This window comes from Schistosoma haematobium, chromosome 2, assembly GCF_000699445.3.
Source record: "Schistosoma haematobium chromosome 2, whole genome shotgun sequence".
NCBI lineage: Eukaryota > Metazoa > Platyhelminthes > Trematoda > Strigeidida > Schistosomatidae > Schistosoma > Schistosoma haematobium.
Window position 1 is genome coordinate 43,512,559 of NC_067197.1, and position 17,564 is coordinate 43,530,122.

Genomic DNA, 17,564 nt, shown 5'->3' on the forward strand with positions numbered 1-17,564 from the left:
AGCATGTACATATGCTAATAAGAGACTGAACAATTACAGTCTTAAACGTTAGTGGGAAGATTCAAATAATCAATACAAAAAAATGAATTTAAAAACTCTTCTACAAATCTTAACACTATTGAACTTGTTGACAACCAATTTAATTTACTTATTTATATAAACACATAAACATAGATACAAGGAGGCACCAAATGGATATGCGTTACATAAATCACTCCTTTTATGTGAGAGCTGGGACACTACCCGCGTGCCCAAACAGAAGCAGATAGTTTAATTAGGGAGCCACACTCGGAGCCTTCGACTTAACACTCTGTAATCCACATGGCAGTGGAGTAACATAAGGGAATACAATCACATGGTGTTCGGTCACCAACAATAGGTTCATACGCCATTTGTTCCTTCAGGATTCCGGAGCCCGTGTGCACCATTGGTTTGGAATGAGTGTTTACCAACTCTTTATGTCCACCAACCCGGTTAAAGCAACGGACATTCGCTTTTCGTTCTCTCAATTTCTTAAACAACATCCCCACAGCGAGAAGGCAGTGAGTAGGATTTGTGTGACAGTAGTTGTATACACGTGGTCATGTGAGGGCGTTTGGAGAGGGAGAGCTGACTCTCCTATCTCTCGGCCGTATCAGTGCATTTAGAAACAACCATTTGGTGTCAATAGTTCGTGCAATAAAATGTGTGCAAAAACCTGATATTGGGTTACTGAGCAATATCCAATAAAAATTATCAACTCAGTAATCAATAACATTTTCGTTAAGAATGAAAAGTTTAAAATAGGAAGAAATACAAATATATTTTAATTATGATGCTATTTAATGCTCAAGACAATAAACAAAATGTGATCCTATGCAAAATAAAAATAGATTTCTGTACAGGAGGTTTAAATTGACCAAATGAGTTTGATCAGATTAATCCTAGAACACGCAGAGGTAAGAATATAACAAAATTATGAATGCATATAGAAAACGTACGTTTAAAAAAACCAAAAGAATCTCATACCTGGGTTAGCTAATACCAAATCTGTCTCTTTTGATAACTTTGCTTGTCTTAAACCTTCAACAAGACGTTGATATTCTTCTTTTAAACGTTCCGAATTGTTTATCTTGGCTTCATTAACAGTTTGTGTTAATAGATTTAAACTAGTTGTACATTTTTCTAAAGAACGTCTTGTAATTAAACAACTCATTGACTCAATACAAACATTGTCTATAGAGTAGAAATACAAGACAAAAGTCAATTAACTAATTGACTCAATTTTAGAAAATAATTGACTTCAAAGCTATATTTACGATATTAAATGACAAGGGATCAATATTGATGAAGGATTTCAAACTAGGATGAACAGGATTTTCGTACGTTTTTTGGATTTTATAAAAACTTTTGGGCCAAATCAACTAACTAGATATGGTTTAGTATTCAGTTTAACAAATTGATGAAGAAGGCGTATTAATCCCATTACTTTCAAATTTTATGGATTTCAGAACATTTCATTTGGCAAAAATGATACTATTCCGTAATACACCACACCTTACTGTTAAAATAAGGGATAAAGCAGGTCATTACTAGAAGATAAGGGACGTGACTCAATAGTCGAGTGAGTAAATCACTAAGCCAAAGTTATATAACATTATAAATAACGCGAAAGCTTCTCCAACTTATCGTCAAGGTACAATTTATATTTTGATGTTGTAAGACGTCTTTTTATAATAATAGAGAGGTACCATATCAATCTTTTCAAATTCCAATAAACCGTTCCACTTAAATATTCGATGACTGAATAAAATGTAGTTGTCACACAAGCATATCTGTGTAAGCGTTTAAACTTTGAAGGAGTATAGAGAACATAGATAGAGATAGACGTTACATAGATACAACGATTACTTCGAAACTTGAAGGTTCTTTGCTTAATTCAATATGGAGTTGAGGATGTTCACTGGTCAGTACAAAACCAATATAAAATAATTGTCTTGTGCTTCTTGATTTCTCCTCGTCGTTTAGTGAATGTCAGTGATTACACCCAGAAAATTACTTTTGGAATAATTAACCTCTTTTCTACATATACTACTCAATTGATAAATAAAATAATGACCTACCAATGTTATGCGCTTCATCGAAAACAACAACTGAATTCTTTGGTAATTCTCGTGAGACAATATTAGCTATTTTCGGATCAAGAAGATAAAAGTAGCTGTAGACGACTATATTCGCATAGGAAATCTTTTATAGCAAAAAGATATAAAATAATAAGTCTAGATTGGGAATACGAAGAATTCAACGTACAGCATATCGTGTAAGGAAGTAAGGACAATAGTTATGCTTTTTGGCATATGTTTTGATATCAGCCTACAAATTGAGGGAATATATTATAATAAATTAAATCTTGATTGGAACATATCGACATACCATACCGTAGATGCCAGTGGGTAACGGATTATCTCGACCGTGAAGATCGAATTCCTAATATTTTAAAAAGTAAAATTATGTTATCAGAAAAAAAAGAGGGACTATTTACCTCATAGTATTTACAGTAGGGAACATTCGGGTCAGTCATATGTTTTTTACGTACAAAGCTAGCAGTTAATCGAAAACAAGCAGAATCAACAGCAGCTCCATCACCAGCCTGTTTTACATCACGTTGAATGCATAGATTTTTGCGTGAACTAAGGACAATTCCCAATAGACCACATCCTTTTTCATTAGTTTCCGTTGCATAATATTTATCAAGAACTTTTAATTCATCAATGACTTTTTCTAATTCAGGTACTGTACGTGAACAATAAATGAATTTTTCAACTATTCCAGGACGAGCTTTCATATATGCAACAATTAATGAGAGTAGTGAAACTGTTTTGCCAGTCCCAGATGGCATTTCTAAAACACCATGACCCTTTTTTATCACAATTTAAATACGTTGAACTTACTTTAGCATCTATGGTACGCTTTAACTCAATCATATAATGATATTGCTCTGGATAGATGTACTCATATGGGAAATAGACCAGTAGTCCATCAATATTTATCCTGAGGTAAAATATTATATCCTGAATACTAACAAACTTCATTGTACTGAGTCAGAGAGGTATCGATTGACTAGATAAACAAATACAACTGAATATGAGTTGGTTGACTAGTAACTTGCACAAAAATTCTTTCCTTGAAGAAAACAAAATAAATGGTTATCAGAAACTAAACTTTATGGATCTAATACATCTATACAGTGCCAACCATATTACATGAGAAAATATCAGTAATAAAATCCTTAGTCAATACTATGCATTCGTTACAATAAAAAACTGCTGGCATCAATTGTGCAATAGGCAAAAATTTGGATGCTGAAAGAACTGCAGTGCTTCTGTTTGAGTTTTCTAGTATTTAGTCTAACAACAGTTTGAAACCGTTTTTTTATAACTCGTGAGTACAAATAATTAGTCTTCATAATTTTTAAGTACGAACAATTGATGACACAGGCCTGCACCCAGTCATTCTGTCTTACAAACACATTGGGTTTCATATTTACAAACAAGCTTAGAAATGTATCTTTAATAGAACCAAATGATTAGCCTTATAAAAATTTGTCCTGCAAACTAAAGTTAGCCATATTTACACATTGACCAAAAAACTTGGCCCGAATGCCTTCAACAAGATATAAGGTTAAATTTTCGATCTGATGAAGCCAATCCATTTCTTGCTCCTCAGATTGAAATGACGCAGTTGGTCCGTTATTTTCCGTTAAAACGTTTTAAAGGAAAATAACACGCCACAATTAAAACTGACTTTCTTGACGGAGAACTAAGATCCTCAACTTCTTACGAAAAGAAAATGTACGTACACCGTTGGAAATTTCACTCAGCCGAAAACCTGATTATGTAAAAGTTTATGGGGAAATGAAGACAAGGATCTGCCAGTCTATTGTAATAAAAACAAAAGCCTTGTTTTAAAGCATGCTTTGAGACACAAGAAAGTAAAATTTAGATAAAATACGCTGCAAAAAGTTGATGTACACACCAATTTTGTTGTGTTGCGAGTGACCTTGAAGTAACGTCAAAAAATAAAGTTGTCCGTTTTTTCCAATATCTAATATACCTGTCACGAGCACATATAAACCGACTAATTTATTTACGCTCGCTCCTTGTTGTTTCAACACGAATTCAGTTAGTAATTATTGAGCAACGGCTGGTACTACAGTCACTCGACTGCACCTATTCTACCCATTTTTGTAGTCATTTGTAGATCTGTATGTTTTGTAGTATGAATGAGTGCGTATGTCTCAGAACGCCAGGGTTTCTAGATCCCAGGAACTGCCACATTAACAGGCTGGATGTTGGTTGCTTGCGATGCCAAAAATAACATAGCGACAATTCAATTTCTAGAACAAGACGACTGTATATCACCAACGTAGATAATCTATGTCGAATGATTGGGAGTCAACTAGAATTAGATGGGAATAGTGTGATGAACCAGTCAACTTCGAAGTCACACCTCACGGTCAGCACCTGATGTGAATTATCTTTTCATCATATCACTGTGTCATGGCTCTTTTGAAGACCATATAACACAAAGGACGTTATTACAGAAATATATTAGTAAGAGCGTGAACAAGGAGGATAATGTGACCTCCATCCCATGGGTCAGTTGGTGGCGTGCATTCACAAAATGGGCGTTGGCTGCCCTTGAACCTGATGAGGATCGATGGGTTATTCGACACTCACTGGCCCGACTGCATGATGATTTGACCAGGACCCAGTGACGTTTAACTGGCCCTAAGCTACGTTTATTTGATAAATTTTAAGAAGACATTTTGGCTATGGTTTTGAAAGTACAGAGGACTGTGTCAGTTCTGGCAATCGCGATCTTTTAGTCGATCTAGTTTCCTTCTGGTGACGTCGACATATGAAACTTCAATCACATGTTAACTCAGTGAATTCCATTCGTTGATGAGTCTATGACAATGTCGACAGTGGGATGACAAGTAATTTCCTCTGGGCTTGTCAGCTTTTTAAATTGTCCTCGTTAAATCCTTGTTCTGAAATACAAGAAAAGTTAGAGCAAATCTATCACCAAGTAATTTAAAACTGTGATCAAGTCGCTTCTGGTTCTTCCATCTGACAATGAAAATAGGTTTAATCTGGCCAGTCGAGAATCATACGGAAGCTTTGCTGTTCCGAGAACCAGACCTTTTCCAACAGCTCATTGTCTCTTTATGGAGAGACTAGCCGCTTGTATGCAGCACTCGCAGTTAAGACAACCGAATAGTGAGTACAAAGAAAAAAGGGTTTTAATAACGACCATGGCTGGAAGGCCTATGTATTTGTGCCTAGTCTATTATAAAGATCGTAAGATTTCGTTTGATGTACGATTTAATCCTATAGCCTCTTTTGTTACAAAGCCATTGTAATTTAAACGTGATATTTTGTACTCTACTTTCTACGCTAATCTCCAGTTTTGGACAAAATCGTATTTTCCTAATTATTGTTCATTGTGGTCTGGTTATTCATCTACTTATTCAAGTATCTTTTTACACTAATCCAAAATCGGGAACTATACCGGAATCGGGATTAAATTTTGTAGTGCTTCAGTTGACTCACCTTCTCTCTCTCGCGTGCTTGTTAGTCAATCAAATGATGGGATAGTTTTAATCTCTCTACCCCACTTCAACCTCACGTATGCTAGCCTCAAGGTTAAGTCAGTCAGCCTATCTCGTCAATGTCTTAATCTAGATCATGTGACAACGCAAGAAGGGCTGTAGAAATATGGTCTAGTTCGGCATTAATACATTTGTTTGTTACCATAACAATAGATCTGACCCCAAAATTGTAGATTCGTCATGATGTGACTACCTATTCTATGGGATCTTTCATGAAATTCTCATTATTGTCTGTACTGATTCGTACTTCGTGGCAATCAGCAATATGATGTTTAGTACTTCTGAAAAACACATTTCAGCTGGGGACAAAATAATATATATTCCATTTAGAAAGGTATGAGTTATACGGAGTGACCACACTTGCCAGGCTGAACCAGGCCATACCGATCAACTGCTCCCTAGTGATGGATGTGGGGTTTTTGTCCTCTAAATGTTACAGTTTGAACGTAAATCTTTTCAGTAAGTATATACTCGGTTCGAAATATCGTATAGCTTGGATGGAACACGACCACAACAGAACTTTTGGTTTGCAGTTATTTGCGAATTCCGATGGCAACAATTTGATTGTCATACCATTTCTTATTTTTCCTTCATTAAGGATGCTGTGGGCGTTGAAATAGTCTTCTTAGATCCGTACATTTGCTATTTGTGGACATTGCGTTATAGTTTCCGTTGTCTTACAATTCCAATGTGATTATAGCATATAAACAACAACTGATCTTGTCCTTTAGATCAGCTTGTGTTACTTTTGGTTTACGTGATTTTACCCTTTCAAGTTAAAAGCAATCAATCACTTGAACTGTTTGACATTGTAAAATGGCACTCAATCTTTAATGTCCACAAAAGAATTTGGGTTTTTGGCGGTGGAATTACTGGTTGATGACATTAAAATTTACTCCGTCTGTATGTTTGACTGACGGACTGGGAACAAGTAAGCTAACTACTACCTCCAGTCATACCAGGACAGATGAATAAATAATAAAGCACATTTTTTTCAGAAACAAAAAAGTTCAGTCACTTTGGCAGTAGAACGCGCTTGGTTAAAGTCTTCACTATAACAATAATACAACCAATTATTTTAACACTTTCACTGTATATCTGTAGTGGCATTAAGCCCTAACCACACAGTCCTCAGAGCTGAACACGAGATAATTGGGGAAATAGATATTCAACATTTAACGCGGAGAAAAACCCAACGATGGAGAAGGCAGAAAGAAGGAATTGAATCAATTGATTAGTCGGGTGGCATGGCTCAGCCTCGCAGGCGTGGTCACTCTGTACGACTTACTTTTACTCATATTAAATATATTGTCCTATCTCCAGCCTAAATGTGTTCATCATATATTTATGGTTGTTAGAATACAACGAGTTGAGGTAGACAGTGATGTGACATCCACGTACGACCTTATAGATTAGGCAGTTACATCATGACAACTCTGCAACTGTAGGATTAAGTCTATTATCAAAGCAGTACTAATATAATAGTAGACCATAATTCTACATGTCCTCAATTACTCTGGGATACAACCATGACTCGTGAAACCACTGGACAGACTACAAACATCGTTGCTAAAAGAAAGATGTTAGCACGAATAGATAAAATGTTATTACGACTGAGCCAGGCCAACGGCATCAGTGTTTCAAATCCATTTGTACCCCACCGAAAAGCGAAAAGGACTTTTTCTGTTTAAATCGGTTGATTGACTAAGCTTGTCCTGCCGAGAACGAGGCCCTCGGAAAACAACAGAAAACGATGGGCGTGAGCATATCGTGGTTTCCCAAAACACGGCGTTTAGATACCCACTGATTCGTTTCCGAAGAGCAGATAATTTAAGATCTGTTCCTATGTGTGTGTTTATGTGGGATTTGGAAAATATCAAATACATGCATGCTATATGACATCAGCATTTCGTCCCTCCACGGTCATAATGTTTGTCATCTTTTTCATTAATTTTCTATTCATCAGGTTAATTCTGTGATCTAAGAATATTTTTTCCTGATATTTAAATATGCTTGCGCTTTCTCAACTCTCATTCTTAATTCAGTACTCTCTGACTATTAACTCATTTCTTACACGAACACTGATTTTGGTGGCTGCCATATTGGTTCACTGCTCTTAGATTGAACTTGCTTGAATTGACCAATATAAATTCTCTTTTGGATACAATTTTGTCTCTGGTCATTAATTTTGCAAACTTTGATTATTCCTCCTTGAATGGATTAAATGTATCTATCCAGTAGAGTAGAGCCGTAGTCTTTGTTTGGCAAGAATCTCGGTTCTAGAGCCCGGGTGTTTGTAGTCGTTACGATGGATCCTTCAGGTACAATTAAAATACATCGAGCCCGATAGGCTTAATGAGTAGCTAATGCTACTCAAGAACAAGTCCCTGGATTGTCTGTGGATACTTCACTAATTTGAATTTGTTACTACTAATCATTGTGATAATTTCTTCATTCTTTATTTCACCAGGGAGTTATGGATTCAGTTGGCTGATTATTATGAACAAATAAAGGCTATATCAACGAGAGTTGTTCTGTGACGAACGTGTGCGGGCCTATCAATATTATTGTAATGGGTAAATGTTGAGCATCGGTAAAGAGATTCGAGGTTCTGTGTGATTTGAGACCACAAGTATCTTCAAAGAAGTGAACTCAACATCCGCTGTAGTTAAAGTATAGTACGACTGACAAGTACTGTATATGGAGAGCATAGCCGATTATCACGTCGTTCGGGAAACTAAGAATATCGTAAACATGATTTGGCTTGTCGTTACAATCATAGCAAATTGAGAAATAAGCCTATAATCCATTCCGGGTCAAGGAGGACAGTGCTATATCAGTTACCGGGTCTGAGCTCCATGATGTGTCTTACTACTGTTTTCTAGTGAGTTATATCTACAATCCTCCTGTACATGGAGGAACATGAAAGTTAGTTATTCAAGATAGTGTTTGGTGTACTTGCAAGATACTAATTTAGTAATTTGTCGTCACATTGATTGGGACTTGGCTATGCTGGTTCCTACTTGGTTAGCTAAGGGGAAACGTGACGAAACAATTCAGTAAACTTATATAGCTAAGCCAATGTAGTGTGGGATATCAACAATGAAGCTGCATTAGAACAATGCTACGATAGGTCCGGTATACAGAAAATTATATCAAAAGCACTACTTGGGAGGTCAGAAGTTCATGGTTGCCTCATAGGGTAAAAACGTTGTTTGATGCTTGCGTACAAAGCATGCAGCACTGTCGACATCAGTTTTTCAAAGTAGCAGAGCAAATGCAAGTGGATGCATGTGATGTGTGCTTTTACCTTGTATCAATTCATGCTTCAGTTGTGGGCAAAATTTTAAATAGTTGGTCTCGTTTTTTTATTGCCTGAAGTCTTGCCGTTAGTTCTCAAGAGTGAAAATCCTAACAGACAAAGTAATCACTTTATTATTGTAATAAATATCAACATAACATTCTATTATTATGCTGTACCACTGAGAGTACTTACGTGCGACGTAGTGTCCACTTAATCAATAGCAGTTAAAATGTTGTCCCAACACCAGAGGAGTAAGAAAAACAAAAACTGGAACCTCATATTTTCGATTTGTCGATTAATCGAACAACATTGAACACCAGAGTATCACGAGTGAATATTTGATATAATTAACAAAACATGAACATTAACAGACCATTAAAGTAAAACCATCTGAGCATTGGAACGAAACGTGGGCCTCCGGTAATTGTTAAGAAAATCAAATGGTAAAGTATATTTGTAAAACTCAGCTATTTAACAGACTATAAATACGTAAATAAAAAACAGAGCGTCTCACAATAACATTCCACTAATACTTGACATATTTCCTACAAACGTGGTGCAAAGAACTATTGATCTTGATTAGTACAAGTCGGTTAGCCGTAAGCTTTATCTTCTCAAAAGTGACCAAGTTCATTTGTGATTTTGAAAAGTGAAATTGGACAATTGTTTTTACACGTAAGTTTACAAGGACAAGTTGAGGAGTAACAGCTTTGGCGTCTAATCAATCTTGAGTGAGTCAGGGAGTTAGGTGGGTCGCTAGCTGTTGTTGCAGACTTTGGTTTAGTTTATTGTCTTAAGCTTGGACTTCTCTGCCGAGTCTTACTGAAGACGTTCACATAACCACACTGTCATCAACTACTGAATATGTAATCTACATACACTTACTAACAAACATAGTCGTGTATAATAAATTTATCCAAATCAGTTAAGCGGCGAAACCATGGTCACCTATGTAGCTAATCCTTCATTCAGTAATTGTGTACCACCCTTCACAACATACCCTCGGGGGAAGCTCTTACGAATCGTCATTTAATATTTCATTCATCATTGTTGCTACTGATAAATTTTCACAGACGGTCTTGTTGTATGCATGGTCAGTAGCTCTTCTGTATCCCATTGCAATTACCTTGAAAATAATATGACTACTAAGTTTTTGTTGGGCAGGAAAGAAGCTGACACTGATCACTTCGGATTAAGATCTGCGTTTGATACCTCTGCAAGAGTATCGTGTCTATTGTGATGAATTTAGTAATATCTGAACTATTATCGTTTGTCTGGACTTTTTGTATTCTACAGATCCTTCACCAGATCATCAAATTTACAATAAGCCAAAAGTCGGTGACCGTTCAAGCACTTCAGAAGCATCACACTAGTCGAAAACAATGTCTTCTTTCTTGGGAAAATGGAAACTTAGCGAGTCACACAACTTCGATGCTGTCATGTCAAAGCTAGGTAACTACATATTGTTAAAGTTTACGGTTTTATACATCTTCGGGGGAAAGTAAGATACTTATGATTTTTGCTGTCACTCATGTTTCTAGTATCATGTTCCTCTTAGCTGTAGAATTGATGTTCATCTTTGATTTTCCAAAACCGTGTTATTGTATGTCTTGTGTGGTTCGGGAGTGACCCGTGCAGGTCCACAGCATACATCCATCTAACTTTTTTCTTTATTCAAAATGAAGTATTCGGTAATCAAATCGTAAAGGAACTAGTCATAGTGAAGACCAAAATCATGTATGTCTTTGGGAAATCTCAGAGGTTAATCCAACTGAAAATTCACAAACTTTCCTATCGGTAGTCTAATTGGGGAACGACTGCTTCTTGATCAGGGACTTCTGTGTTATTTCTCAGTGTAAATAACGTCTACACAGCAAAACCTTCACTCATGTACGAGGCAATTATGTTTTTAATTCTTAAAACTTATCTGCATACATTGTTCGTATGTTGCGTTCATTGGTTAGATTTTAAAAGTATGGCGTTGCTTTTGTGTTGACCACATCATCTTTTCGCTTTTTTCTCTATATAATTTCATAGTATTTTTTTATCAACTAAATAGGGGTTTTTAATTTAATTATATCTTCCTTTTAGGTGTCTCATGGGCAACTCGACAGATTGGGAACACAGTGACACCGACTGTAACCTTCACAATGGATGGGGATAAAATGACCATGTTAACAGAGTCAACTTTCAAAAATCTTTCTTGTACGTTCAAGTTCGGCGAGGAATTCGAAGAAAAAACAAGTGATGGCAGAAACGTCAAGGTAAATAAACTTTTGACTTCTCGGTGTGTATGTGCTTTAAAGATCTAATAGTTACTAAGAAACAATAGCTAAATTATTAGACATTCCTTTGATCATATGTAAATTCATGGGGATTAAGCTAATTGGTCATTCGTTCCTTCATATCGAAACCGTGACTTACAATCACCAAATCAAGTACTTGTGTGTACTTATCAGCTGATTTGCCCTTTTACATGTTCTTTCTTTGATTCTCCAATAGCCAACCTATTATTATTAGGTTCAGAGCTAATCAGCGATGTAGAGTAAACCATTATTCAGACATCAGCTTAATGTCAAAGCCTTCCACAAGTAGTTGCATGTATTGTCGAGGTTATTTCTTTCGATTTCAATCATCACACACGAACACTTAAGTCACCAAAACGGTAAATGAGACGATACAAGTAGATTTAATTTCAAAATATATATGTTAGGGAGTAGCTGTAACCCATAACCTAAAGACCAAAAACCCAGAAATACTCATTGCACTACATTCTTACTGCCATAGTCAGCAATTACCAAACGCGTTTTTATCCCAATGAAAGAATAATATTTTCACTCCTGCTATTTGCTTTTTTCCCTTGTAGTCAGTTGTTGAAAAAAATTCCGAGTCGAAGTTAACGCAAACTCAAGTAGATCCCAAAAACACAACTGTAATCGTTCGTGAAGTAGATGGTGATACTATGAAAACGGTAACTGATATTTTCTCACTCCTAATATGTATTCCCTTTTAGACTGTGACTGTTGGTGACGTTACTGCCATTCGCAATTATAAACGACTACCCTAACGCCTTCAAATGAACACTGATATTTGCTTGGGGTGTTTTTTCTAACTGCTTGTATTTCTACTATTTTTGTTACATTGATGATAATCACCGGTGGATAAATTTTGCTACGCATGTATCATCCTATATTAATCAATCATTCCCGCATTTCAATAAACACTGCTAATTGTTGTATCTTGTAATTATTATGACAGTAGTTGGTAGATTTAATGGAAAAGAGGAAAAAAGTGTAGGGAGATTTCGGCACTCAAGTTTCGTTTAGTTAAATAAGGAGTGAAGACACTTGCTACCAGATTCTATGTTACCATAATCTGGCGGACCCCAACTAACTGGTCCATGTCTGTCATCGCGTTACGTATGAGAAGATCAAGTTGTTCATGTTTTTGTTAATCCGGACTAAATTGATCAAGTCTTGTACTTCTAATATTTGGGGTTAGATGTTTCTACTGCGAAGCAAATTAAAAGTGATCATTGGTTTATAAACAGAATAGGTCTCGGTACATCTAACGAGATCCTTGACAAGATAACCATTACTCGAGACGTTTTTATGGTTATACTTTTATCTTCGTTGACGGAGAGTAAACCATATCTGGTACTCAAGTCTTCGAAGTAAATGTGTCTACACATTAGTTTTTGTCTATTCGATAACTTACTAGGCAGGATGGTCAAGCTGTAGTCCAGGTGTAGGGACTAAATTATTATCCAGAGTAGCCAATTTCAAAATACTTTTTATATGTTTCTCTAAACAACTTTATAGAAGGAAACCTTTCTTAGTTACGGAGAATAAAATCTAGCAGTGAAATTCCGATATAAAGTTTTTGCTTTTGATGCTTTTCCGCGTAACTCTTCCCTCTCCCATGAACATACATTATCGTTGATGAGAGTGTTTAGCCACTTCACATCGTTAGGAGGTAACCATGTTCACTATAAAGTATTTAAATCAGTCAGTCAGCTACAACGTAGGACCAGGCACATATATGCATCGGTCCAGGTTGCCATACCGCATTAGCACAACAAGATGAACATCGGATTCACAGTAGTTAATACAATGGTGGCAATATATAAAATAAAGATTGCATATAAGGATATGGTACAGGAATGAAGAATTAGTTCGTAGAAAGAAAGATATGAAACGATTTTAATCTCGCGATTTAAGGGAAGACAAAGAGTGTATACACTTACGCCATTGTGATTGATTCTGAGCCATGTCACCAAGAGTCTCCAACCATTGGTTACGAAAGTCACGCGGACCCCAACCAAGTAGTCTGTATCTACCAACATGGCTCAGACTAGAGGTTAGTGACTTCAAGCACTGATGCCACGTTTTGGTTTGGCCGCCCCTAATTTCCATCCAACACTGGTTAGCATTGCACGTCGTGGTAATCGGTGTTCAAAAGTAATTAAATACAATCTCTTAAAGAAAGCGATTGTATATTCACTAAAACTTGTATAAATCGTTATTCCAGTGACAACAGAAATAATGCATTTTAATTTAAATTACTCGAAAAATACATATAAGTGTATATTACGTATGTACAACGACTGCCTACCTCGATTGGCAATGTAAACGGATGTAGATGTTGAGTGAAATAAATGTGTAGGTGGTCAAACCAATACCTGGCATCAGTCCATGAGGTCATTAACTACGTTATTTCTAGAAAGAGCTTGAGTTATCCCGTTGTTGATATTCGGGACTGAATCGTGATCAAATTACTTGTCATCTGTTCATCTTGAGCGAATTGCTTTGATAGTGCCTATTTGTCACGGCTTGAACCGTTACGTGTATGTGGCTGTGAATTCAGTTTCCTCAACTTCATAATTTGTTTAAAAGGAAGAATACCCATTTCATAAATCGAGAAAATTCTTACAACTTAGGTATCACAATTAGATCAACAGTGTGAACTAACCATGTACACGATCGTACAGTTTATGTCGGTGTTTCTTGAAACTGAATAGATACTTTCTGTTCAACTCGTTGACACTAACTGGAATTTCATTATTAAAGACAATGCAGTTTCTTTTACTTCACACTCATTTCTGGTTCTTATCAGTGAACTATCTCGTTCCTATGGGTAATAATAATCAATAAGATGAAACACTTACCAAACTAATTAAGTAGTTAGTTAGCAAGAGAGTACATAGCAGTATAAAAGTAGTTAGTTTACTTGAATAGTAACCTATGACACTCCTACAGACTTGTTAGATGGAAGATGTACGCACGTACGAAGTTCCACGTTGTTACTGACGGACCGGCTGTTAGATAGAAGTACAAATAACACATTTGCTAATGTAATAAAAGCCATGTAACGAACATATCAACTTATTTAAGTTATTTATAGTGATTAATTCAGGTCTAAAATATTTCCTTCATATACTATTGAGCATCAGAGGACAATAAGCATGAATTAATTGAGTTTGGACAAGCAGATTACTGGATTTTGTACTGAAGATAACGTCTCCTCACTACGTAACCTAAAGGAACTGGTTTCAACCCTTGGTAATTCTGTAAGTTTACATTGCTGTGAAATGTCAGGTTGGATAGAAACAAGTATCTAGTGTTCTATGGCCTTCAGCAGATTCCCAGTTTGTAAATCATAAAACGTCCCTTTTATTTACTGGAAAACCTAGTACTTAAAATAGAAAAGATGTTAACTGCAGTCAATTACTTTATAATCTCTATTGTTGTTAGTGTTTATTTTTTAGGTTAGAACAATAACTTGTGTATTTTAAACAATAAATAATCTGATGAACCAATTGAATTATGTATACTGCTATATTATACTAAATTAACTGACTCAATATTACTACTGTAAACTATTTGATAATAAATGGTTGGAGTCAACAACACCAGAAAACTAGTTGGCATTCGTGATAGTAGTCGTAGGGGAGTGAAACTTCATCAGTTGAGATGTCTGGGACATGTGTTACGTATGCCGAACCACCGACTGCTCCGACGTGTGATGTTTTATGGTGTAGGAGTAGGTTGAAATAAAGCTAGAGGCGGCCAAATCAAAACATGGCATACATCCATGAAGTCACTGACAAGTGGACTGAGTCATGTTGGTAGGTGTAGACTAGCTGGTTGGGATCCGCGAAACGATGGCAACCGATAGTTAGAGACCTTGAATGACATGGCTCAAAATCGTTTGTAATAGTGCAGGTGCACCCACTCCTTGTGTCCTCCCAAATTCTAATCTTCTGAATCCTTCGTATCCCTTTCTTTTTTCGCTTTCCAAGTTTATTTCACTGGATTATACTTGTTGACTAACATCTTCAAACCCTTGTCTTGCCGATTACTGCTTACACTCTTACTACTTCTATCACTATGGGATTTAAATCGACAGTTGTATCTCTGTGCTATAGTAACTTGAACTGATATATGTACGTACGAAGTTCTACGTTGGTATTCGTCAGTAAAACCAATCAATTTGTAAACATTTCAATCTTACATGAAGATAAACACAACACTAATAGTTCATTACTGACTCCTATGATATGCTCGATTATTAACAGTTTTAAGTGACCCAGTTTCACGCATCTGACGTATAATACAATTGAACTAATCTATTGATAATTATTTACTAGGGTGAATTTTCGAAGATTTCCATACAGAGTATCATGTTTATTATCATGAACTGATACCAAAACTAAAGATCAGACGGCAACAGAAAATGTTTCCTTCTAATTTGTTATTCTTTGGTATTGCACAGAACTAACCATACTACCTTCAAGTTCGGCGATGAACAGTTAGTTAGAACCAAATGCCTGATATTTTCATCTTAAGTCAATCTATCTCGTATAGTGCAATCCTTATTTAATTTCGTCAGTAAGTCTCACAAATTTATTTAGTTCAGTAGAAGTCTAAATGAATTAGTTGGTTATTTAATCCCATTCATTGAATGTGCAATTACAGACACTATTGATAATAACTAACCACTAAAATTAATTAGCTACGATAAAGTGAACAGAATACAGAGACCTATAGTTCATTCCATCTTAAATTTTTTTTTATATATTATGGGTCATTCGTAATGTTGAGAGCATATTATGCAACTTAGTTTCCAGAATTCTAATAAACAATGCATATGTACTACTTAGAAGCATTCAGTTAAATAAAAGGTGATATCACATTTACATTAGAGAGAATCCATAGACATGTTGGGAAAAGATTATATTCCCAAATATTTATTTACTTAAACACATAAACATTGGTACAAGGAGGCACAAATAGATATGCGTCACATGAATCATTCGATTGGCGTGAGGGCTAGAATGCTGCTCGGGTGCCCAAACCGAAGCAGGTAGTTTTCGTAGGGGGCCACACCTGGAGCCTTTGACCTAAAGGTCTAATCCACGTGGCAGTAGAGCGACGTTAGGAGATGCGCTCCCATCGTAGCGCGTGACCAACGATTTGTGTATATGTCATTTTTTCGTAAGGATCCTGGACCCAATGGTGCACCATTGGTTTAGAATGAGGGTTTTCCAACTCTCCTATGTAGATCCTCTATAACCACCAACCCGGTTAGAGAGCCCGACATTCTCTTTTCGTTCTCTCAATTCCGTAAACAACAGTAATGCAGTGAGTTGGACATGTGTGGCATTGGTTGTATACTCGTGTCCACTTGAGATCATTTCGAGGAGGAGAGCTGACTCTCCCCAGTCTCGGTCGTGCCAGGGCATTTGGGGGCTGTTCGCAAATAACTCCAATATAAAACTAAATTGTTTACATCCTTGAAAACGTTTTAGTAAAACGTAAGTTTACGTGAAACTATAGTGCTTAGAGAATTTATACTTCAGAGCGTTACTCCTATTAAACCTATATGATTTCAGTATTAAGATGCTTTAACTATGAAATTCATTTAGTAACTTTTTATTTGTCCGATTTTGATTGTTATTTCCTTGAACAACATTTATTATCTTGATAGAAAGAATTCGATCAGTGCTATGGGACTAGACAAACATTGGTCAATACTCAGTGATCAACTAGTCGTAAATGTCCTGAATAACTTAATGGTAACATCTCAAATTGTGGAACTGGATTATGAAGATTTGAATCCTACAGATAGTTGCGCCTTATTAACTTAGTCCCGACTTTCTCAACACCTAGGCACAGAATTTCTTGCCAATTACCTAAAACCATTTAACATGCTATAGGGATTATTTTATCAGTTTGTTTAAAATACATTGTGAGGATAGTATACATCAATAAGTGAAATGTCACTAAGCCCTAGCCAAATCATCCGGCAGTTGGGTCACAGAATATCGAGCAGCCAAGGACAACCAATGCGCATCAGTTAATCATATGGCATAGACTGGACCATGCGGGGGTGGTCCACCTCTCCTTTTTGTACTCATTCTTACTAATATATTTCCGTATTAGCGTCCTTTGTGTTGTACGGTCTTTAAAGTATCCATAGTACCTAGACACGTCGAATGGGTAAGACGAGACTATAATTTATGAACGAACCAATCATATATAAGATAACAGGTCTCGAATTTTGGCTCCAAATTCACTCATCCATCTGGCTTAGTAGGGTTTTCGG

The 17,564-nt window shown here is 36.3% G+C and overlaps 2 protein-coding genes across 3 annotated transcripts in view; one reads left to right on the plus strand and one right to left on the minus strand.

Moving 5' to 3' along the window:
- Nucleotides 1-4,073, minus strand: part of ERCC2_1 (General transcription and DNA repair factor IIH helicase subunit XPD) — a 52,773-nt gene extending 48,700 nt beyond the window's left edge. The window contains exons 1-8 of one of the 2 annotated variants that reach the window (XM_051215292.1): nt 4,015-4,073; nt 3,067-3,162; nt 2,931-3,030; nt 2,522-2,896; nt 2,413-2,466; nt 2,290-2,352; nt 2,103-2,226; nt 1,009-1,215 (exon numbers count right to left, since the gene is read on the minus strand). In XM_051215292.1, the coding sequence (XP_051068497.1) occupies nt 1,009-1,215; nt 2,103-2,226; nt 2,290-2,352; nt 2,413-2,466; nt 2,522-2,896; nt 2,931-3,030; nt 3,067-3,071 (928 nt within the window). In that variant the 5' untranslated portion in view covers nt 3,072-3,162; nt 4,015-4,073. Of the gene's footprint in view, nt 1-1,008; nt 1,216-2,102; nt 2,227-2,289; nt 2,353-2,412; nt 2,467-2,521; nt 3,031-3,066; nt 3,163-4,014 lie in introns of both variants that reach the window. The other variant, XM_051215293.1, reaches the window with a different exon arrangement.
- A 4,922-nt stretch (nt 4,074-8,995) lies between these two features.
- FABP7 (Fatty acid-binding protein, brain) lies at nt 8,996-12,195 on the plus strand. The gene is made up of 6 exons (XM_012940346.3): nt 8,996-9,400; nt 9,436-9,705; nt 10,254-10,409; nt 11,049-11,221; nt 11,824-11,928; nt 11,971-12,195. Exons 3-6 carry the CDS (start codon nt 10,340-10,342, stop codon nt 12,022-12,024), a joined length of 402 nt encoding a protein of 133 aa, XP_012795800.1. The 5' UTR covers nt 8,996-9,400; nt 9,436-9,705; nt 10,254-10,339; the 3' UTR covers nt 12,025-12,195.
- The last annotated feature ends 5,369 nt before the right edge of the window (nt 12,196-17,564 follow it).

What these genes read in the sequence shown, in the direction of transcription:
- FABP7 (XM_012940346.3), top strand. Translation starts at nt 10,340, where the DNA reads ATGTCTTCTTTCTTGGGAAAATGGAAACTTAGCGAGTCACACAACTTC. An exon ending in GTGATGGCAGAAACGTCAAG is followed by an intron (nt 11,222 to 11,823) that starts GTAAATAAACTT and finishes TTTCCCTTGTAG; the next exon opens with TCAGTTGTTGAAAAAAATTC. An exon ending in ATGGTGATACTATGAAAACG is followed by an intron (nt 11,929 to 11,970) that starts GTAACTGATATT and finishes ATTCCCTTTTAG; the next exon opens with ACTGTGACTGTTGGTGACGT.